Source organism: Orcinus orca, chromosome 4 (assembly GCF_937001465.1).
Source record: "Orcinus orca chromosome 4, mOrcOrc1.1, whole genome shotgun sequence".
NCBI classification, from domain to species: Eukaryota; Metazoa; Chordata; class Mammalia; order Artiodactyla; family Delphinidae; genus Orcinus; species Orcinus orca.
In genome coordinates this window covers 93,534,957-93,560,325 of record NC_064562.1, presented here as the reverse complement: position 1 = coordinate 93,560,325, position 25,369 = coordinate 93,534,957, and the positions used below count along the sequence as shown (strand labels likewise).

Genomic DNA, 25,369 nt, shown 5'->3' with positions numbered 1-25,369 from the left:
AAAAATGGTCCTTTTTTTATCTTATAATTTTAAAGGTTTGAATTTCAAGGAAGTCTTTGATCCATCTGATATTGAATTTTATATACAGTGTGAGGTAGGAATTCTTTTTTTCCATGTGGATAACATTTTACCAGCATGATTTACTGAACGATTCTTTCTTTCCCTAACAATCTGCAAAGCCTCCTCTGTCACATAACAAGTTTTCTTCTTCTGAGCTGTCCCATTGGTCAGTCTTTTTACATAGTTCTGAGCCAATCTAACACCGTCATAGTTATTAAGGCTTTATAATTAAAAAGTCGATATCTGATAGGTAAGCCATATCATATTCTTTTTATTCAGGAGAATTTTTGTTTCTGTTTATCTTGAAACTTTCCCATTCATATAAAATAGAATCAGTTTGTTAAGGTCCGCAAGAACGAACCCTGTTAGGATTTTGCTAGTAATTTCCTCTGACGTATGGGTCAATTTGGAGAAAAATGACATCTTTAGCATATTAAGCCTTTAAATCTGTTACCTACAATATATGCTTCAATTTGTGTAGTTTTATAATGTCTTTCAATGAAGTGTTATCGAAGTCCCACATATGTACTACACACGCTTTGCTAGGCTTATTCCTAGACACCTTATAGTTTTAACTGCTATTATAAATGGTATGCAAAATTTTTGTTTTCTCATAAAAAAATATATATATATATATGAATGCATTAGATTTTTCTGCAGTGGTATTGAAGCCAGCCGCCTTTCTAAACCTTCTCATTATTTCTAATATTTGTTTTCTAGAATTCCTTCAAGTTTTCTATGTAAACTCTTACATCAACTTTAAGCAATGAAAGCTTTGTTTTTCCTTCCAGTCAGCATGTTTATGTATTTAATCCATTTTGAGTTAATTTTTGCATGTGGTGTGAGATAAGTCCAATTTCATTCTGCATATGAATATCCAGTTTTCCCCAAACCATTTATTGAATAAGGTAGCCTTTCCCCATTGTGTGTTCTTGGTATTCTTGTAGAAGATCAGTTGGCTATAGATGTGTGGATTTATTTCTAGGCTTTCTACTCTGTTCCATTGGTCTTTATGTTTGTTTTTATGCCAGTACCATACTGTTGTTACTGTAGCTTTGTGATATATTTTGAAATCAGGACATGTGATGCCCCCAGCTTTGTTCTTACTCAAGATTGCTTACTCAGGGTCTTTTTTGGTTCTATATGAATTTTAGAAAAATTTTTTCTATTTCTATAAAGAGTACCATTGGGATTTTGATAGGGATTGTATTGAATCTATAGATCACCTTGGGTAGTATGGAATATTAATTCTTCCAATCCATGAGCGTTTGTTTGTATATTGTTTTTCTTGAAATAGAATTTTGCTGTGTGTTTCAGTTATCTATTTCTTCATATCAAACTATTCCAAACAACAGCCATTTTACTAGTTCTCCTGATTCTGTGGGTTGTTTGGAGTCTCAGTTGGACTGTTCTTTGGTTTGTCTTGCCTAGGGTCTGTTATGCATTGCAGTAAGATGGTGCTGAGTCTGGAAAGTCCAAGATGGGTTTATTCACATGTCTGGAGCCCTGGCAGTGGTAGCTGCAAGCCTGGACTCCGCTGGTATGCTGAAATGGCTGGGCCTTGTTCTCTCTCCAGGTAGTCTCAAGGTCTCTTTCTTTCCACCTGACTTCTCCTTATGGCCTCTTTCTGTCATGGGCTCTTTCCAGAAGAATAGCTGGACTAATGACATGGAGGATCAGGGTTTTCAAAAGTACAAAAGCAGACATTGCCAGGCTTTCTTAATTTTTTAAGCCTGGAGTTATCAGATCACCATTTCTGAAATATTCTATTGATTGAAGCCAGTCTCGGAACTGTCTCTAGTCCATTGTGGGAGAGTGCAACACAGTGACATGAATATTGAGAGGTATGGTTAGTGTCTCTGGAGACCAGCTACTGATCTGGCTTAAGATCCTTGATTTATATTTTTCCTCATTTCCTCATTTCTTTGGGGATATTATGCCACTGTTCATGGACTTAATTATCAATGCTGTGAAGATCTCAGTGAATTTTATTTTCATAACTTTTTGGGTGATCTGCTTTATCTTGCTGGCTGCTTTTAATATCTTTTCTTTGTACTTGCATTTCTGAATTTTTCTATGATGTATCTAGATGTAAATTTTAAACACTTTTTCTGAATACAATACATTATGCTTTCTGAATAAGTGGATTTACATTTTTTTAGATTTAAAAAATAAATTTTATTGCTTTTAGACCTTCTTGTAACTACTTATTCATCTGTGTTTTTGAAGGACTTTATTTACTTATTTAAATGAAAGATTTTTAAAAATTCTATAGTGCTTTACAATTTTAAAAAGTTTCACACACATGATTTCATATAATCCCATAATTACCCTTTCTTCCCCTACCCCTACTTTGTCCCTCCCCACTTCCCTCTCCCCACTGGTTTCTTCTCTATATCTGTTAGTCTGCTTCTTTTTTGTTTTATTCACTAGTTTGTTGTATTGTTTAGATTCCACATATAAATGCTATCATACAGCATTTTCACATTTCTGAAAAATTCTTATATGTTTTCTAATCAAATATTGCCTCACCTCCATTTTATGTACTCCATACTTCTGGATTTCCAATGAGATATATATTAGGCCATATCTTTCTAAATTCCATATTTCTTTTCTTCTCTTTTACATTTTCCAACTTCCTGTCTCTGTATGCTATATTCTGTGTAATTTTTTCACATTTCAGTTCAATTGCCACAAATATTGTATACTTTAAAATATACTTTTAATCTATCATCGACTTTTTGTTTCCAGCAATTATATTTTTTATATCTTAAGGTTCTATTTAGCTCATATTCAGATTTCCCTCATCATTCTCGATAGTCTCTTGCTGACTGCTTATTTTTATGATACTGTCCTTTATCTTATTAAACTTTTCATATATAGTTGTTTTTTCATACTGTAACTACTAATTCTGATACCTGCAGTTTTTGAGGGTGTTGCCTGTTATTTCTGCTGGCTGTCATTCATGGTATTTATCTCTTTATATGTTTGGGGACTTTTGTTTGTGATTATGTATATACGAGATTTCTGCAGTTGTAAATGGAGCTGCTTTCCTCCAGATGGCATATATTTCTGTCTATGCTGAGAACCAGGTGCTACTTACCTGGGACTACTTCAACCGCTTTGAGAGTCTTGGTCAAGTTCTCAAGTTCACCTTTTATGGTGAAGATCTCAAGGATCACAGCTCCTTGTTTTGCTCACTTGATTATCACTTAAAGCTTTAGTCTCCTGTATCTAAGTTATTGGAAAGGAATTTGTCCTCATAGTAATCCCATAATTCCTGGCTGTTTGCCCCCTGATTTGACCCTGGCTTCACAGATGTTTTGGAGGGGAATTTGGGACATTCCTTTAAGATTCCTTCTGCTTATTGCAAGCCAAAAAAAAAAAAAAAAAAAACACACACACATTAGAAAGCATATTTATCAGGATTTAGTTGTTTAGCCTTAGGGAGATAGAGAATTTAGATTACTTACTGTCAATTTGTTATTTATAATCTTGTGTCTTGTATATTTAATTTATACTAGTTAAAAGATTCCACGTAAAAAAGTCATTTTATTTATTTACTTTTTAGTTTTACTGAGGTATAATTAACAAAGAAAATTGTAAAATATTTAAAGCATACATCATGGAGATTTTATATATGGATACACTGTGAAGATTCCTCCCATCTAGCTAATTTACACATTCATCACCTCACATATCAACCTTTTAAAAAAATTTTTGGTGAGAACATTTAAATTCTACTCTCTTCTCTTAGCAAATTTCAACTATATAACAGTGTTATCAACTATAATCACCATGTTTTACATTAAGAAATGGTAATTTTATAAAAAGTAAAACCACACATGCCATATTTTTCTTTGTACTGATCAGTCAGTACAATGTTGTTGACACAGGTTAGTCTCACTTAATAGAATGAAATTATTTCAGCAAAATTTTGAGGTAAGTGCTTACTGACCAAATATGATTTTTCACATTTATTAAATTTGGAGGTAGTATACTAGAAATATTTTTACTTTATTATATACTTTTATACTTAAGAATGTATAATGTTACCTGTGGATTGGAAAGCCAAGTGAGGAAGAATTTAATTTAATTTCCAAATCAAAAAGAAACTATTACTCAGAATAGCCAACAGAATATTGAAGGAGAAGACCAACATTGGAGGACTACCTGACTTTAAGACTTACTATAAAGCTACGGTAATCAAGACAGTGTGGTATTGATGACAAAAGAATAGACACATAGATCAATGGAACAGAATAAATAGTCCATAAATAGATCCACATAATATAGTCAACTGATCTTTGACAAAGGAGAAAAGGCAATACAATGGAGCAAAGACAGTGGAACAAGTGAACATCCACATGCAAAAAAAAAAAAAGAATCTATACACAAATCTTATACCCTTCACAAAAGTTAACTCAAAGTAGAATGTAGACATAAATGTAAAACAGAAAATTATAAAACTCCTAGAAGATAACATAGGTGAAAATCTAAATGATCTTGGGTATGGCAATGACTTTTTAGATACAACATCAAAGGTGTAGTCCATGAAATAAATGATTGATATGCTGGACTTCATAAAATTAGAAACTTCTGCTCCGGGGAAGACAATGTCAAGAGAATGAGAAGGTGAGCCACAAACTGGGAGAAAATATTTGCAAAAGACACATCTGATAAAGGACTCTTATCCAAACTTTACAAAGAACTCCTAAGACTTGACAATAAAAAAACAAAGACCTGATTCAAAAATAGGCCAAAAACCTTAACAGATACCTCACCAAAGAAGATGTACAGTTGGCAGATAAGCATTTGAAAAGATGATCCACATCATACGTCATCAGTGAGATGGATTAGTGGTTTAGGCTATTTTTAGTGCAGTTTTAGGTTCACAGCAAAATTGAGAGGAAGGTACAGAGATCCTATTTACAAAGCAGAAATAGACACAGATGTAGAGCACAAATGTATGGATACCAAGGGGGAAGGGGGTGTGGGATGAAATGGGAGATTTGGATTGACATGTATACACTACTGATACCATGTATAAAATAGATAACTAATGAGAGCCTACTCTATAGCACAGGGAACTCTACTGAGTGCTCTGTGGTGACCTAAATGGGAAGGAAATCCAAAAAAGAGGGGATATATGTATATGTACAGCTGATTCACTTTGCTGTACAGTAGAAAATAACATAACATTATAAAGCAACTATACTCCAATAAAAATTTTAATAATATATAGTCTAAAAAACAAGAAAAGAAACTACCCTTGAAAAGTTCCCTGTAATGTCTATTTCTACTTGCAGAGACAAAATATTGAGGTACCTTGGAACAACCTTTTTTATCTCAGGGAAAAATCTTAATTGTGTGGCACTATGGCCTGTACCTGGGAATGATGCATCAGGACACTCTTAGACTTGAAAAAGGCAGCCTGGGGAAGACACTTGATGGTTTGTCTACACTACTATTTTATTTCTGGGTAATTATACCAGAAATTCTGGAAATTATATTTTCTATCCTAGTGTATCTAAAGGAGCTTCCATGTTCTTCAATGTTCCTGTTCATTATATTTGAATATTTGACCCCAAATGGGCCAATCATAATTCCCTTAATGCCTGGAATTTTGGACATTGAAAGAGCCTTGAACTCAAGAAATAGCAAAGTCAGTTATTCTTGAATAAACAAGTTGATTTAATAAAGGTTGATTATGTTTTATGAAACTATTAGTATATCAAACTGTCATCTTTTGTGGAGTATAATCAAGGGCTATTCACTGCCTGGCAATACTAGTTGTCAAAGTTTGCTAATAGTATGTATTAAAAAAAAAGTGTTTAGTTGCAGTGCTGTTAAGAACAGCTGGGATAAATAAGGATGCCACCAAATTATTTCATTTCAATATAAGTTGTATCTATTATCATATTAAAGTCTAAGTTTTAGGTGATAGATGTGCTAACTCACCTAACTGTGGTAATAATTTTCAATATATACAAGGATCAAATCATCACATTGTATATACAAGTATCAAATCATCACATTGTACATATTAAACTTGCACAAAGTTACATGTCAATTATATCTCAACTGGAAAAAAAATAGTTTAAATTTGACCTTAATATCATTAAGGACTTTTTTGATTTTAAGTGACAGAAAAACAAATCCAAAGTGCTTAAGAAAAAAGGAATTCTTTGGTCCACATAAATTACAAATCTGGGGATATTTTTATTTTAATATTTCTCTTGGACCAGGAAAAACCCAGTCTCTCTTCTCTTTCTGCTTCCTCTGTGTCACTTCCATCCTCCAACATGCTTATTTCTCATGCTGGTAATATTGCTATGTCTTCAAAACTCCAAGTTCAGCAGAAAAGAGGAAACTTCTTTTCCCCATGAGTACACATAAAAGCCCTGGCTCTTATTCTTACTCCAAATCTGTCACAAACCCATCACTGAACAAATCACTAAAACCAAAAGGAAGATGTGCTGTACAAGGCAGGCTAGCCTAGTTTATGGCATGGTAACACCTGATTCATCAAAGACAAGCTTGGTCGCCTCACTCCTAGACTTAAGCTGAAGGGCAGCCACTGTTTGGTTGCTGTCATGGTGGCAGAAGAAAGACCTTTGGATAGACCCACACTCGTAATTAAATGCTTAGCCTGGAAATGACAGAATGACATTGTTCACTATTCATTAACCAGAACAAGTCACATGGCCCCACTCAACCATAGGGGACAAGGAAGTGAAACTCTATCATGAGCTCAGAATGGTAGGGGGAAATTGGGTATTTTGAAGACAACACTGATGAACGCCAAATGTACTAATTGGCTCAGGTCATATACCCACCTAGACCTGGGAGTAGGGTCAGCTCCACTGCAGCTGAAAACATGTAGGTTTTCACAGAAAACAGACTATTATTAGGAAAAAAGTAGGAGTTATTATCAGAAAAAAATATATATTACATATAATTAAGTCAATTTCTAGTAAATGACCAAAGTTCTGGATTCAGTATGAGTATATCTTCCTGTGTTAATAGATTATTACCTTCCAAGTGTTAAAAATTTTACCATATTTGTATAAGCCAAAAACGGTTATATTTTCCCCTATCCTCTTGATTTTAATCTGGTTGATCAACAGAGTCTAAAGTTTTCAAAGTAGACATTTTAAATCTAGTTCAGTTCCTAATTTATGATTTATAGGACAGCTAAACCTGTGAAACTAAAGTGGTTTTAAACCCGTAACTAATTCTATTCACAAATAAAGATGTGGGATTCACACTTACATCTTCATACTTTAGTACCTACCTAGAACGGTTCTGTCCCCCTTGTGGGTTTTAGCAGCATTAGACCAGGTTTTGTTTTCCTTTTTCCAGCAAGATGTTCAGTATCAAGTATTTTTCTTTCTGTAGCTTTTAAGTGAATACCCATTTAAGATACCCATTTAAGTGAATTTAAGAAGAGTTTATTGTAAGGCTACAATAGGTACTCTCTGCTTTCTCCATCTCTAAAATTACCCTAATTCTTTCACCTTGTTTTTTTCCTTTTCTCTCTTAGCATCTGCTCTGTTTTTCCTTTCTTAATAATCTCTCTGCTTATTCATATTCATAGCCCAGGGCACTACAGCCAAAGGACAATAAGTTACAATCTCTGGGCCTTTTTCTTAGTCAAATTTCAAAGAAAGAAATCAAATTGGCTGGGTATTGGAAGTTGATCTAGTGCTAGCGAAATCAGCTCTGGTTGCGAGAAGGTATCACATAGTATATACAGCTGTCTCTTTTAAGGTTTTGGGGTGGGGCAAGTTAGCAAAGAGAATTGTACAAGAAAGCTAATTGGCCATGTCTGCTGTAGGAATTAGGGTGAGAATATCAATACCATTTATTCTTACTACAATTTTAAGTGCTTTACAAATTTTAACTCATTTAATCCCATGAGGTGGATAGTATTATTACACTCATATTACAGATAAGAAGACTGAAATATAGGGAGGTCAAATAACTTGTTCATGGTCATACAGTTAATAAGAGGCAGAGCCACTCAGAATTTGCAAGTAGGCAGTATTGCTCCAGAGTCTATGGTTGCTATACCACAAGACTTGGCTATCCTAAAGCATCAGTTTACATCAGTGAATTTATTGACTTGGGATATTCCCTTAACTCTTTTGCGAGTAGTAAAATGTTTCTCATTCTCCAAAGCTCATCTTCAATACTAGCATTTTCACTTTGCAAGCTTTCCTGAACACCTTCCTTCTGCTGTTAAACCACCCTGTACATTCTCTTCATTACCACACAGATCACCTTGTCCTGTGATTGTTTAATATTGTAATACTGTGAGCTTCTGTCGAGCAAGGGCAATATATACCTTATCTTTATGTTCCTGGTGCACAGCATAATTCCTGGCACATAACATATACTTAATGAATTGTTATTGGATTATTCACTTAATGAAAGAATGAATGCATTAAATATGATTTATGCTACACAAATTTTACCAGTTTCTCTTCTGCTTCCGGATTATAGGACAAAAAGCACTTCCATAAGAAAACCTGGGAACAATGCTTGTGAATCTTTGAAATTATTGGGATTCAGAAGCCAAGACAGTGGTTGGTTTGTGCTTGATGGTTTCGTGGTGAGAACCGTGCAAAGTGGCTTGATATCATTTGAATTGTGTGAACATTTAGAGAGGTAATACAACAGTAAACAAAAAATATTGATGATATTATATCCTGATGGTTCGTAATTGATGTTTACAGAAGTAGAATCATAGGATTAGACCTTTTATTCCTCAAATAGAAATATGAATAGTCCTTTAGGGGGTGCTTAAAATGCAAACTAGGCCTGACATGAATATACTATCAGTAATTTCATTCACTATAGTTTAATAGGTGCTGTTGGAAACCACTCTTAACTTAAATTTATTTTTACAGCTTTCTTCTAACTCCAAAATAGTTTTAAAATAGCACCTTCATTTCTGAAATTTCATGGAGATAGTAATTAACCATTCATATTATGCTTATCTACTATGTATATATAAACTGAATTTGTTATTCCAGTGTCCTCATTTTGCTTTCTCATTTCCATGTTTTCTAGACAGCTCATTATGAGAAGAGTTAGACGTGTTAAGGTTCCTGAGAAGTAGACACTCATAAAGAGAGGGCAATCACATGTCCAAAGATAGCCTTTATCTCATAAAGGAAGAACTTACATCTATAATTGTCTTGGGTCAGTTCCCTAGAAAAAGAGTCTACGATGAGAATGCAAGTGATTCTCTGAGAGAGGGCTCTCAGGAGACTCCTGTAGAGTGATGAAAGAAAGCAGGGAGGATAAGGGAAGAAATGGGAGAAATTATGGCTTGAGCTGAAGTTTTACCTCAGCCTGATACCTCAGGGGAGCTCTGAAGTGTGAGTTCCAAGGAGGCTGGCTTTACACTCTTGCATCAGTTAGTCTTTGTCTGTGGATGTGATGCTGTTCTGGGGGAGGGGGCTCTTATAGAGCAATTTTCTGGAGAACAGTTGGGCAACAGGTGGGCCAGACCAGGAAGAGGGATTTGAATTAGTTTGCTAGGCTGCCATCATAAAGTATCACAAACTCAGTGGCTTAAACAACAGAAATGTATTGTCTTACATTTCTGGATGCTAGAAGTCCAAAATCAAGGTGTTGGCAAGGTTTATTCCTTCTGAGGCCTCTGAGGGATCTGTCCCAGGCCTCTTTCCTTGGCTTGTAGATGGCTCATTTCATGTTCACATGGCATTCTCTCTGTATGCATATTTGTGTCCAAATTTATTTTTTATGACACCAGTCATACTGGATTAGAGTGTACTCTAATGACCTCACACTGATTTGATTACCTCTGTAAAGACCATATCTTCAAATAAGGTTGCATTCTGAGGTACTGGGAATTTGGCCTCCAACACAGGATTTGGGTGGAGGGGACACAATTCAACTCATACAGGGTCCACCATAACAACTCTTATCACACAGTGACAGAGATGAATATTTCAATCTCCACTTAATAATGACATATATTTTGTGTCCTATTGATAGTAAACAGATTATCTGGATCATCTTTCTCTTTTTGAAGTAATACTCTTTGGTAATGTTAGTTAAAATATAATTTAAAATATGCTGCCATATTTAGAGCTAAGCTGAGGCTGGATGACTTCTTTGTTTATGGGCATCTGTTTTAGAACTTGATTTAAGCTGGTTTCCTGACTGCCAAGAGTTTCATTCAAGTCATTCATGAATTTAATCAATTAGTCATCAGAATGCTTGATTTTTAAAGGAGGTTTGGTTAATAATGGCTTTTTGGGGGTGTTATTAGTTATTCTTGATATTTTTGAAACTGGCTGTTTCCCTCAGGTTACTCCTTCTTTCTTCCATGCAGGTTTATAGTGCTTCACCCGTCTTCCATTGTGGACAATAGCCATTTGGTTTCTTTTGTGAAGTCTTTGGAGGAAGCCATGCTCAGCATCACTGTTTGCATTGTACTTTATCACCAGAAAGACAACCCACATAGAACTGTCATTTTAGTGGTGCCTTCTAAAGATTTACATCAGGTGCTTAGGAACTTGCGCTTGGAAGCGTCTAGTGGTCCTCCAGAGCCATCTCGCCATTTCCAAGTGAAAGAAGGAGAACAACTCCTTTTAAGGTTTACTGGAAACATATTTGCTTCAAGTAAGTATCAAGAAATCTTTTTGCATGTTCTATGGGCTATCAGCCACAAGCTTCAGAAGGAGTCCACTAAACATGTTTTACTAAGGAAATCTTCAAAGAACTGAGGGGAAGCTTTGGAAAAGTAGGAAGAGAAAAAGGACTTATTTACTTCTTTCTTTCCAGTCTGCTTCTTCTCTTTTTAGAGCATGCACATTCCTTAATGGGAAGACCCTAAGTGACACTTTTAGAAATAATCTTCTCCATAATTTGTATAGCTGCGTTCAAGCTAGGATCATCTATTTCCTACACCAGTGTCGTTGCCTCGTAAATATTCCTCTGTTTTCACTATTAGCCATGTGAAATGGAATGTATCAATATTTCCATAGAGTAATAACAGTGATCTTTTAAAAATGAGTCATACTTTATTACTTCCCTGATTAAAACTTTGTAATTACCTCCTATTCCACTTTAAATAATGCCCAAACTCTATGTTGTCCTACAAAGAATCTAACGTGAGGTCAGTGGACTCCCAAGAGACGTGTGGATAGACTATATTCCAGCATAACTGTACTATTTATAATTCCAGTTATTGTATTTTATATATTTAAAAGACTATGCCGGGAAGGAATCAATAAGCTTCACCAAAGTCCAAAAGGGACCATGGCACAAAAGTGGTTAAGAACCTCAGATCCAGATGACATGCTCCTGCTTACCTCTTATCTTTATATTTATCTAGTGATCTTTTATTTCCATTATAAATCTTACCACAACTTGAAATTACTTTACTTATTTATTTGTTTATATACTTTTCATTCTTATATTTATGTTCTTCACTGGAATGTAAATTCCATTAGGGCAGTGACTGTGTCTTTCTTGCTGTGTACCCTTGAGCCTAGAATAGTACCTGGTATATCAAGGGCTTTCAATAAACATGTAGTGAATGAATGAATATATGATGATGCTGAGGAAGACAAACAGGGTGAGTGACTATGAGAGGTGGCAGGAGATGTGGGAGAAGTGAGGGAATGGGTGAGACAGAAGAGATAAAAGGAGGGAAAGAGAAAAGGAAGAAAAAGAAGAACAGAGAGAAAACAGCTGTGTGAGAGAAGAGAGAAAAAGAGCTTTGGGGGGGTTGCCCTCACAGCCATTTCTTTTTTATTGATTCAACCCCTTTTCCTTTCTAACTCCTTTCCTTGAGGCAGAATAATATCAAACAGCATGCATGTAAAGATGAGGTGTGGGGGAAATTCAGGAATGGGTTCTGTGGGAATTTCTGGCCCCGGAGTCCTGTGATAGACTTGACTTGAAGTAAGAGTCTCTGTTTACTTATAAATTAATATAGATCTCATTGATTTTTAAATGGTGCCTATTTTCTCTCTAATTCTGGAAATTACTCTAAGCTCCGCTGGCTCTTTGCTCTCTGTGGCTTCAAAAACGATGTGGCTTAAAGCTGAGGCTGCCCTGTTTTTGGTATCTCAGAAATAAGTGAGATTCAAAATGTCCCAATTTGAAGTATGTCTTCCACTTTCGCATGCAGAGTCTCAGCCATCTGAGCCAGCTGATGGGACCTATGGAGTGAGTGACAGAATGTCACAAAAAGGGGAAGGGGGAGGAGAGGAAGGAAGGGTGGAAGATATCCTTTCCTACTTGGCTTCTGGAATAGAAACTATGCTAGGATAATCCCTCTAAGAAGAGAGAGTCAAAACCTGGAAGTGTCCCACCCAAACTAGTGATGCAAATGACTTCCTGTAGTACTTGGGACAGCAGCTGTGTTTACCTCCTGCTCCAAACAGGAGAGAGTTACTGTGCTTCTCATAGGCAACGGTTGAGTGTACTATTGTCTATAATGGGGAATAGGGAGTATATGCTAAAATAAGAGTGCCTGGAGACAGGCAGCATGTGTGCGGTCCCTCCATATAGGAATGAAGAACTCCTCTTCACTCAAAGAAAATGAGTCAGTCAGGATGCCAGGATCCTTTCTCCTTTGCCTTTTCTAGAGACTTATGGCCAGATCTGGAGCTTCACTGGATTTTCTCCATCTAAGAGGAGCAAGACCCTCAGTAAAGAATTGATACCTGATCCTTCCATCAGGGCCTGTGGTAGCCTCTGTGAATCTCAGATACAAACTGCCAGAGGTTGTCTGCCTGGAGGTCCTCCCCTCAATCCATCCCCACCGTCTTCTCTAGTCATCTCCTACTGTATTTTCCTATGTCACTTATAATGATCACGTTTGGAGAAGCTTTTCCTATCTTTCCTGATTACCTCTGTTCTTATTTTACTTATTCAGATCCTTATGTAATTCTCTTAGTGGACATGGTCATAGATATAATCTTCTATTTATTTTTTAATTGTTTGATCAATGTCAGTGTCTCTGACTACAGTGCCATGAAAGGAGGGCCTGTTTTATTGGTGGGCCTGCTTTATTTTAGGGAGGTGCCTAAAAGCTAGAAGAAGTATTTGTTTGAAGAATGAAGACAAAAGCTTTGGAACAACCTTAACATTATAGTATTATGTGATTAAAAGTATTTAAAACTTTAATTAATAAATTTAGATGACTGCCCTCTGAGAAATATCAAAATCTCTATATTCCTTATATAGAATACAGATGGTTCTTTTGACTGAGGACCTTGGGACATAGAGATAATTTCTACTTCTAAGAGAAAATAAGATAGGTGTTCCTTTGGTTTTTATATTGGCCTTTGGCATTCTTCTGGACACAGCTAGAATCTTCTTTCTCTCTCTAGGTTAGAGCTGTTGATTCAGCACTTAAGCTTTCTATTGCATCACATCTAAGCCCCCAGTGCTCAGAAAATTCATAAAGTGCTAGGAAACGGGCAGACAGAATTTTATATAATGACACCTTAGCACCACTCATAACATCGAGTAATGCCCCAAAGAGGTCTGTGTGTGTCCAAGTTGCCCCAAATGCCCTTTGGCCCAGAGAAATAATTTTCCCAGACACATGTGTTAGAATGTTAGAATGACCTTCCTTTTACTCATTTAACAAAGATTCCCTGTCCTTATGTACATTATATTTTACTGGAGAGACACAGAGAAGAAGCAAATAAATAATAAAATGTACAGCTTAATGAGGTGGAAAATTCCTTACAGAAGAATAAAGGAAAGGGAATAGAAAGTCTCAGAGAGAGTGGCAGATTTGCAATTTTAAATAGACTCGTCAGAGAAAGTGCCATTTCAGCAGAGACTTGAAGATGAGAGAGCAAGCCATAATCCTATCCCAGGAGAATTTGTCCCGGGCAGGACAAGGAGGCTGGGATGGCTGGATGAGAGGGAGGGAGAGGAGAGTTGGAGGAGATGAGGTAGGTACTGGTCATGCCTTGAAGGCCATTTCAAGGACTTTGCCTTTTATTCTAAATGAAGTGGGAAGCCAAGAAGGGTTTTCAACAGGGCCATCACATGATCTGGGTCAGATTATATCTGTGTTGAGATTAGATGGTATAAGGCAAGTGTAGCAGCAGGGAGACAGGTTAACGAGCCATTGCAATGAATCAAGCAAGGGTTGATGGAGGCATAGAGGCAAAGGTATTAGAAATTGTTTCTGGTATTTTCGCCATAAGCATCTTTGCCATAGACATCTTTGCTGCAAGTATTTTTACTGCATAACTAATTAGCCATAAGGCAATTTTGCCATAAAAGGTATAATGGCAAAAAATAAAAGAGGGACATTTAAAAGCACATAATGAAACATGAAAACTGAATAACAAAATTATAAAGACTTTACTGCGACACAAAATATTTAAATACAGTTAAAATGTGTGTAGATTCATGACAATGCTGCACAGATAACTGATTTTATTTTGTGGGTTGTACCTAAGCACTTGTCTTCCAAGTCTTTTGTTCATAGTATTTTATACATTTTTTTAAACTTGTTTATTCATCTTTCTGTTTGGCATCGCACTTTTTCTTATTCACTAAAACTTCATCCTTCACTGAGAGAGGTATCAGTTTCCATATACTAGGATGCATATTTGTAACTGAGCTTTGTGTTGCATTGCAAAACCTTCCACACTGTTTGTCCTTTGCATATTGTCACATGTCTCTTGACAGATGTTCCAAAGTTCTATGGAAAATGTGGGTTCAACTCTGGGCCTGCCAGGCTCTCAGTCTCAGCCTCTTTCTCCCCCAGTGTAGTGTGTTTCGAAATAAGAAACCAATTCGTGGGGTAAAACATCGTCATCTGTCATGATTTTTTTGTTGTATATGTCAAACCAAACTGTTAACCAGTTATTTTATCTTTTACAGCAAAATTGCCTTATGGCCAGATAGTTATATGGCAAAAATGTGGTGGAAAAAAGGCTTGCGGCAAAGATGTCTACAGCAAAGATGCTTATGGTGAAAGTACCTAGAACTGGTGGAGATGTGTTAGGACACAGAAACATCCTGAGCCAGTGGTTCTCATGAGAGTATTCTGGTTCTCTGTGTTGGTAGCATGTCACTTCTTCATGTGACTTTTCTAAGCAAAAGCATATATGTCTATGTTTGTACTTCCTATGTCTTCAATGAAAAATATTCCAATATGCATTGTTGAGAAGAAAATACATTGCTATAAAAAATATCTAGTAACTCACAAAATATAAATAAATTATTTAGTTCTTTAAATGACAAATATTTATTGTATAGCTCCTATCCTACTATCCCTGCTAGGAACTATGTACATAATACATTGACAAGAAAGAGGTTCTCAAAATGTCAACTAATGATTGCTTTCGTAATTTTGGTATTTAATGAGTGACTTTTGGTTTTACTTCTCTAAATATGCCAGAGTGGGAGAAAAAAATAAAATAATGCAACTTCTTTGTGCTATTTGTTCTTTTTTTGGTTCTGTTTTTTTCTGTGACAAAGGGTCTTCAAAATATAGTGTTACATCTTAGCAACAATGAAACTCCAACTTAAGTCTACATAATACTTTCTTTGATAACACTAAGATCATGCTATTTATTACTAGTAAATCCTCAATAATTTCATCCTTATTTCATATATAAATGTGATTCTTAGAGATTTACATTACAAATCTTTATTTTTTTAAATTAACTGGCAATTCAAGGTAGGTAAGTTTTAGAAATAGGTAGAACCAATGTGACTACGCCTCATCCTCCAATCTTTATATACTTATATACATTATCCTTTATGAGTAATTGTATACCTGGCAGGGAGTATCATTCAAGGGGTGGAAGGAGAAATTTACTAAATTATATTCTGTTGGGACAAAAGTAGCAACATTTTTCTTGGTAGTACTCTAGTGGCATGGAAGTAGAAGTTTGCTAAGTATTCCCACAGTGATCTAGAAACTCTAATTTACTAGATGATATTTCAGTGACTCCAAATAATTTATCTTTTTTTTCTTTTTCCCTTTCTTTCTTACCAGAATGAAACTTTTAAAGCAAACCCTGGCTAGTCATGCCTGTCCTAGGATGTCCTAGGAATCTGTTTTGTTCAAGGAGCCAGGTTGCCTCTAAAATGTAGACTTAAGCAAAGGGACATACTCCTATACCTTCCATAACCTGGAGTTATTCTAATTCTAGATTTAATTGTGCTTTAGAAATTCACCAAAATGACGTCTAGCAGTCAAAACAAGGAGAAAAGTATCAGTGTCATTTACATCTCTCACAGAATGCAAGAGGGAAAGCTTCCCATAAGAGAAAGAGAGAGAAAGAGAAAGCTCTGGACAGTCAACTTTCAGGCCTCTGAGAGCAGCAGAAAATTGCAACTTAGATATAAAAGCTTCATATTGACAGTCTTTTAAAAAATTTAAGTGGGTTGGTTTTTGTCATACAAATTCAAAACAATGTAAGAATCCGTCTTCGTTCTTCTCATTTGCTGTCATTGCTATTATTTACTGAGCCTTTATTATGTGCCAGGCCCTGTGCCAATCATTCTATCCATACTCCCTCATTTAATTCCCAGAACAATCCTAGGACGTTAGTTTTATTTCTCGTTTTAAAGGTAAGGAAGTTAAGGCTCCAAGAAGTTCAGAGATGTGCAAGAACTGGCTAAATATTACAGCGTAGGTAAATATTAGAGGCTGAACATGGATCTAGATCTTTATGTCAGAAACATATTATAACTGCTACGTTACAGCTTACTTTTAAATTTTGCTAAGGGTAATGCACACTTGCCTTACGAATACCGCAGTGTCTGTTTTACTGTTGCAATGAGAAGGTGAAATATCCTGACTGTCATGGTAAAACCCCCAAGAGTGAAATGTTATGTTCACTAAAGCTCCATTATTTTCAGTGGACAGTTGAGAAGACTTTTACATATGCTTGTTTGGGGAGAATTCACCAGGTTTTAATAGAAATTTCAGTAACTATTAAATCTAGAAACTATTCCATTTGGAAGTTCTAGAACAGCACTGTATTTCTGCATGGTGAAAATGTTTTATATGTGTACTCTCCCATATGGTAGCTACTAGACAGACGTGGTTATTGAACATTCGAAATGTGGCTAGAGCACCTAAGGAATTGAATTTTTGATCTTAATTAGTTTTAACTTTAATTTTAAAAGCCACATTTTGCTAGTGGCTACCGTATAGGAGAGCACAGTTCTAGAATGTCTGTTGTGAGGTCGTGATAGTGTGCAACGTGATATGAATAGTTAAGTGAAAGGAAAAATATCATTCTTAAAAAGTGAAAATAATTTTCTAAGTAGAGAAAGAGATGAGTATTTCCAATGGTTTCTTGTTGTAGCAAAATGGAATAGAAAAAGAAAATCAGATCAATGATGACTCCCACAAATGCATAAAAAAAGAAAAAGAAAATCAAAGATTATTAGACCTAGAAGCAGCCAGAGAGCACCTGGTCCAAGTATAGATGAGAATCATTTTAGTAATTTATACAGTCTCAGCCTAGTGCTGGTTTATTAGGTTATGTTTTGACAAGAGGTATTGACACAAAAAAGACAAATTTTTTAAAATGAATGATTATTTGGAGTTTTAAAAAATAAGTAAAAAAAGTGGTATATATTAATAGTAACAAATGCATTTTACTTCTATTTAGGCAATGGGAAGGATTATGGAAAAGACTACAAGCTTATTTTTCATTTACAAAGGAAACCTAGACTGGAACTCCAAATCAAAGAGGTGGATGAATTTGGAAACTATAGCTGCCCTCATTATAAGGGTACCATTGTAGTTTATAAAGTACCTAAAGAAAAGATAGTCCACAACTTGGATCAATCTCTTATACTTAACGAAAACAATTATCAGTTGCCAATTTGCAAATTACCATTGAAATTGCCAAAGGTGAGTCATTTTACTTCCCTAATTACTGTATTTTTTTAATTCTCTATAATTCTCTACCAAATTCAATACTGCATAAATACGGATACTTATGGTTGAAAGGAAAGATAGGAATAATGTTGATAAAGAAGGATAAGCTACAAGAGTGATAGAATGCATGTCAGGATTTCTACTTTCTTCCATATCAACTTTGTAATAGGAACAATTCAAATTGGTCTGGTCCTGACAGTATATTGTTAATGACTATTGAAAATATGTCATTCATTTTCTGTAACTGATTCTGAGTAACTAAAAAAAATCATTTATAAAAACATAGAATACCTTTCAGAACACAACAATTTTTGAAAAATCATGTGGTGACAAGGAAAATGACATAAAAATATTTTCAGTGAGACTTACCAAATCCTGCACGTTTGTTTTAAGAGTTAATTACTCTTTCATTTCTGATTTTGTTTATTTGAGTTCTTTTTTTTTTCTTTTTGGTTAGTCTAGTTAAAGTTTTGTTAATTTTGTTTATCTTTTCAAAGAACCAACTGTTAGTTTCATTGATCATTTATACTGTCTTTTCAGACTCTATTTCATTTATTTCCATTCTAATCTTTATTATTTCCTTCCTCGATTAAATTTGGACTTTTTTGTTCTTCTTTTTCTAGTTCTTTCAGGTGTAAAGTTAGCTTATTTGCAATTTTTCTTGTTTCTTGAAGTAAGCCTGTATCGTCATGAACTTTCCTCTTAGAACTGCTTTAGCATAGATGTTGGTATGTCCTGTTTCTGTTTTCATTTGTGTATGTAGTTTTTGATTTTGTCTTCAAATTCCTAATGACTCATTGGTTATTCAGTAGCATGTTGATTAATCTCCACATTTTTGTGAATTTCTCAGTTTCTTCTTTTAGTTGATTACTAGTTTCATGTCACTGTTGTTTGGAGAAGATGCTTGAGAGGATTACAATCTCCTTGAGTTTATGGAGACTTATTTTGTGACCTAACATGTGACCTATTTGGAGAATGGTCCACATGCACTTGAGAAAAATGTGTATTCTGCTGCTTTTAGATGGAATGTTGTTTCTCTATATATGTATCTATTAGGTTCATTTGGTTTAATGTGTTGTTTAAAGTTGATGTTTGCTTATTAATTTTCTGTATGGATGATCTATCATTGAAATTAGTGGAATATTAAAGTCCCTTATTATTACTGTATTGTTGTCAATTTCTCCCTTTAGGTCAGTTAATATTTGCTTTATTTATTTTGGTGCTCCTATACTGTCTGCATATATATTTTTAAATGTTACATCTAGAGGAGAAGTTACAACTGATACCACAAAAATAAAAAGAGATAATAAGAAACTACTACAAACAATTATATACCAACAAATTAGGCAACCTACAAGAAATGGATAAATTCCTAGAAACAAAAAAATATTCTAAGATTCAGTCATGAAGAAATAGAAAATCTGAATAGACTGATTTCTTGTTAGGAGATTGAAACAATGATCAAAAACTTCCCAGCAAACAAAAGTCCAGGACCAGACAGCTTCATGGATGAATTCTAACAAACATTCAAAAGAATATTTACTATCTATCCTCTCAAACTCTTCCAACATATTGAAAAGGAGGGAGTGCTTCCAAAATTTTTTATGAAGCCAATATTACCCTGATACCAAAACCAAACAAGGATGCCACAAAAAAGAGAAAATTACAGACCAATATCCTTGATGAATGTAGATGCAAAAATCCTCAACAAGATGTTAGCAAATCCAACAATACATGAAAAGAATCATACACCGGGATCAAGTGGGATTTATCCCAAGGATGCAAGGATAGTTCAACATCTGCAAATCAATCAATGTGTTATACCACATTAACAAAATAAAGGATAAGAATCATATGATCATCTCAATAGAAGCAGAAAAAAATTTTGACAAAATTCAACATCCATTTATAATAAAAATTATCAACGAAGCAGGTATAGAGAAAAGTTACCTCAACATAATAAATGCCATACATGACAAACCCACAGCAAACATCATACTCAATGGTGAAAAGCTGAAAGCATTTACACTAAGATCAGGAACATGACAAGGATGCCCACTCTTGCCACTTTTATTTAACTTAGTACTAAAGGTCCTATCTACAGTAGTTAGACAAGAAACATAAGTAAAAGGAATCCAAATTTTAAAATTGTCACTATTTGCAGATGGTATAATAATATATATAGAAAACCCTAAAGACACTACCAAAAGCTGTGGGAACTAATTCATCAATTCAGTAAAGTTGCAGGATACAAAATCAATATATAAATAAATCTGTGGCACTTCTATACACTAATAATGAACTATCAGAAAGAGAATTTAAGAAAACAATGCCATTTACAATTGTATAAAGAAAAGCCAGTAATAAATTTAACCAAGGAGGTGAAAGGCCTATACACTAAAAATTGTAAGACATTGATAAAAGAATTTGGAGAAGATACAAATAAATGGAAAAATACCCTGTGCTCATGGATTGGAAGAATTAATATAGTCAAAATGTTCATACTAACTAAAGCAATCTACAGGTTTAATGCAATCCCTATCAAAATTCCAAAGGCATTTTTCACAGACCTGGAACAAATAATTTTAAAATTTGTGTGGAAACAAAAAAGATCCCAAATAGCCAAAGCAATCTTGAGAATGAAAACAAAGCTGGAGGGATCAAGCACTGTGATTCAAACTATATTACAAGGCTATAGTAATCAAAACAGTATGGCATTGGTATAAGGACAGACACACAGATCAATAGAACAGAACTGAGAAGCCAGAAATAAACCCATACATATAGACAATTAAATTATGACATTGGAGCCAAGAACATACTACAAAGAAAGGATAGTCTCCTCCATAAATCATGTTGGGAAAACTGGACATACACATGCAAAAGACTGAAACTAGACCAGTATCTTACACAATGCATAACAATTAACTCACAATGGATTACAGGCTTGTGTGTAAGACCAAGAAAATCCTAGAGGAAAACATAGGCATAACCTCCTTGACATTGGTCTTAGCAATGTCTTTGTAGATCTGACTCCAAAGGCACAGGACACAAAAATGAAAATAAACAAATTCAACACCTCAAACTAAAATGCTTCTTCATAGTGAATGAAATCATCATCCAAATAAAAGTTGAACCTACTGAATGAGAAAAAATATTTACAAATCATATATCTGAGAAGGGGTTAATATCCAAAATATATAAAGAATGCATATAATACCACAACAAATACAGAAGCAACTCAATTAGACAGTGGGCAGAGAAACCAGATAGACACTTTTCCAAAAAAGACATACAGGTGGTTGATAGGCATATGAAAAGATATTCAACATCACTAGTTATTAGGGAAATGAGAATCAGCACCAAAATGAGATATCATCTCAAACCTCTTGTATAGAATAGCTATTATCAAAAAGATAAGAAATAGCAAGTATTGGAGAGGATGTGGAGAAAAGGGAACCCTTATACACTTTGGGGTTGGTGGGAATGTAAATTGGTGGGAAGGTAAATTGATCCAGCCACTATTAAAAACAGTATGAAGATTCTTCAAAAATTAAAAATACAACTACCATATGATTCAGCTCTTCCCCTTCTGGGTATTTATCCAAAGAATACAAAAATACTAATTTGAAAAGATATATGTGCCCTATCTTCATTGTGGTATTATTTACAATAGCCAAGCTATGGAAACAACCTAAGTGTCCATTGATGGATGAATGGATAAGGAAGATATGGTATATATACACAATGGCATACTACGCAGCAATAGAAAGAATGAAATCTTGCGATGTGCAATAACATGGCTGAACTTTTATGGTACAATGCTAAGTGAAATAAGTCAGACAGAGAAAGACAAACACCATGTGGTTTCACTCATCTGTGGAATCTAAAATACAAAAAAATGATCAAACAAACCAAAACAAAAGCAAACTCATAGATACAGATAACAGATTGGTGATTACCAACCAGAGAGGAGGGGGGTTTGGGGGACAAAATGGTTGAAGATGTCAGTTGTATGGTGATGATTGGTAACTAGGTTTTTGGTGTTGTTCACTTTGTAGTGTATACAGATATCAAATTGTAATGTACACCTGAATCGTATATAATGTATTGATAACATACCAATTTTACCTCAATTTTTAAAAAGAGTTAATTACTTTTTTCTAAAATTCTTATTCTTATCAGGAGTGTAGGAATCAATTCTCTCAACACGTGAAACAAAAAGTAAATAATTTTATTGTTGTATGTACTATTTCTTTCAGTGATCCAGGACTTGTATTTCTAAACTACATTCTAATGAGAAATATAACTGAAAAATTTATCACTCCAGAGGAAGAACAAACTTTTTATCATTTAAAGAAAGCCAGAAGTAGTTTTACATGGTTTTACTTGTGTTATGAATAGCAGAAACATGTTTTCTATGGGATTAGATCTTGTACTGATTTTGAATAAATTAGTAAAGTAAGTCATTAATTTGACAAATATTAATTGAACTTCTGAAATATGCTATGCTAAGCATTCTGATAAATACAGAGATATATAGGATAATACATGCCCTAAAGCTATGTTGTCCTGGATGCAGCCACTATTCACATGTGTCTATGGAGCACTTGAAATATGGCTAGTCCAAATTTAGATGTACCGTAAGTGTCAAATACACATTGGATTTCAAAAAGTTAGTACAAAAAGATAGAAAATATTTCATTATTTTGCTCATAATGATTTCATAGTAAGTTATAATATTTTGGTTATGGAGTTAAACAAAAATATATTATTAAAATTAATCTCATATGCTTTAAAAGTTTTTATGTGGCTAACTAGAATAGTTGAAATTATGTGTTTCAAACTATATTTCTATAGGACATCATTGCTCAAAAGTGTTTACAATCTAGCAGAGTATGCAAAACATGTATATAAAATCACCTTGTAAGATTGTGAATAATTAGACTAATGGTATAAACAGTGTACAAACAGTTATTCAGAGGAGGGAAATTGTTTTTCTGGAAGCTAAAATCAATAGAAGTTTCATGGTGGTTGTGGCATTTTATCTGAGCTTTGTAAGTTTGTAGAAATTTGGCCATTGGGAATGAAGAAAAATGTATGTTAGGCTGAGGAAATGGAATGAATTTGACCAGGGATGGTAGGCAGGAATTCAGAATTCGTATAACCACCATTAAAATAATTTCTAATGTGCCAAAGATCTTTCAAATGCTTTCCATGCACTGTATCATTAAATCCTCACAAAAATCATATGAAGCATTATCACTGTTCTCATTTTATAGGAAACTGAGGCATAGAAATTTTAGGCAACTTGCCCATGGACCCGTAACTAAGTAAGTGTCAGAAGTGGGATTCATACCCAGAAAATCTGCTTCACACATAGGCAACCACTGTGTGCTATTTCCTCTTTAGCAGATACCACTAGGATTCTTAGTCAAGGATACAGGATGGATTTTAGGACATTCGGGTTCTCCCAGGAAGTTGTATGACAATTTCATGTATACCATGCTTTAGTGTAGAGGTGATATTAAAACTATTTCACAAATGATAGGACATGGGTTCTCGTCATTCACATTGAAAGTAGCCATTTGAGCAGGGTCCTAGAGACATCAACCCTTTACTTGCTGGTTTTGGGGAGATCCTGGAGTTCTTGGGAGGCATGTGTAGGGTAGCATAGTCTAGTAAACCACTGATAGTGAAAATTATATTTTAAGAATGGTATAGCTAGGGCAGTGTATACCCACTATCGGTTTTTCCTCTGAGAGTTTTCACTTCCATCTTAGGGCCTTTGCCCTTGCTGTTCCCTATGTTTGGGGGTCTCTTCCCTTAGATAGTCATGTAACTGGTTCTCATTAGTCAGGTCTCAGCTCAACTATCACCTCCTTATCCTTATTCCTCCATCTCCTTATTTTAAGTCACTCTTTAACTCCTGACCCTTTTAAAACTTCATAATGCTTATCATCAATTGAAACTATTAGATTTATTTATTTGTTTATTTAATTTCGACTTGACTTTCCTCCTTGAGAGAGCAAGTCCCATGAGCTAAGGACCTTGTCTACCCTATTCCGGCTCTAGCATCAGTAATTAGAACAGTGTTGGGCATATTGTAGGCACTCTAAATATTTGTGACTGGATGAATGCAGGGAGGACTATAGAGTTCGTTAGATTCTAAAAGTTTAGGAACTGTTGACTTAAAGGAATACTTGAGTTCTCTCACATCAGTGGTTTAGAGCCTGGCTATTCAAACACTTAGCTGGCAGGCCAAGGAGCTGATTTGGATCAACATGAATATTTGAGAGCAGAGAAAGGATACATCAGGGGTGACCTCTTGGTAGCTTGATTTAGCACTTTACTTCCTAAGATCGCTGTGTTGTTCTGATGTATGGGGTGAGCAGAGGGAAACAAGTAAGGGAGGCTGTTGGAACTCTCTGGCAGGAAGTGGTGAAAGTCTCACTGTGATGATGGTGGATGATGGAAAGGAAGACTCCTATGTGAGAGAGGACACACTTGAGGTATAAAATGTGACCCAAATTCAACTTTCAGTTTACAGTGTTTCCTCTGTGGCCTATCTGACATTGTGAGTTAATTAGCCAACTTAGCCAAGCTATATAATTAAGGGGTTTATATAGATTTTCCTCAAGGAAAGTCTGTGCTAGTGATCGTCCATATCTTTTGCATGAGCTCTTCCTCTGCTTTGATTCTAGAACAACACTCTCCACCTGCTTGCCTGAGCAGTCCCTACTGGTCATCCCATACAGCTCTGCTGAAGTATGACTTCTCCCTGGAAGCCTTTCCCGACCTCCCCTTCAAACCAAGTTAGGTGTTCCTGGTGTGTGTTTCCACAACATTCTACACTTTTCCTATGAGTGCAGTTATCTTATTTTATCATAATCCCTAGCTTTCCAATAGACAAGTGTTTCTCAACCTTTTTTTGTTTGTTTTTGCCTTCCTAAGGGATCTTTAGACTGTATGTCTGTTTATGCATTGTATGTATAGCTATGTTTTATACGTTAAAAGTTTAAGCTTTTCTGTCTTGCCCAAGAGCAAATTTTCTCTCCTTGAGAGTGATGTTACCTTGGGTGGGAATTAGTGCAATCAACCATACAAATGCATCCACTGTTGTACTCAATTTGTATTGTCGGTGCCAAGCATAGTACACGTTGGATAATTATTTGTAAATGATTAGATAAATGAGACAAGTTTTCAAACCTTAAAATTGTCCAACCTTGAAATTTATCATCTTGGAACTATATTGGCATTTTTAAAAAACATTACATTTTAAATGTAAGCTGCCTTTCATATATTAATCTATAGCCAGTATGCCACCTGTTTGTTTTTTTTTTTTTCTCCAAATTGGTTTGTATAGGGATTTCCAGATTC

At 35.0% G+C, this 25,369-nt stretch overlaps 1 protein-coding gene across 1 annotated transcript in view; it reads left to right on the top strand.

Moving 5' to 3' along the window:
- The window catches only part of DTHD1 (death domain containing 1), a 70,333-nt gene that overhangs the window by 17,543 nt on the left and 27,421 nt on the right, over positions 1-25,369 (top strand). The window contains 3 exon segments of the mRNA XM_049708911.1: positions 8,569-8,733; positions 10,433-10,722; positions 17,718-17,989. Coding sequence (XP_049564868.1) covers positions 8,569-8,733; positions 10,433-10,722; positions 17,718-17,989 — 727 coding nt within the window.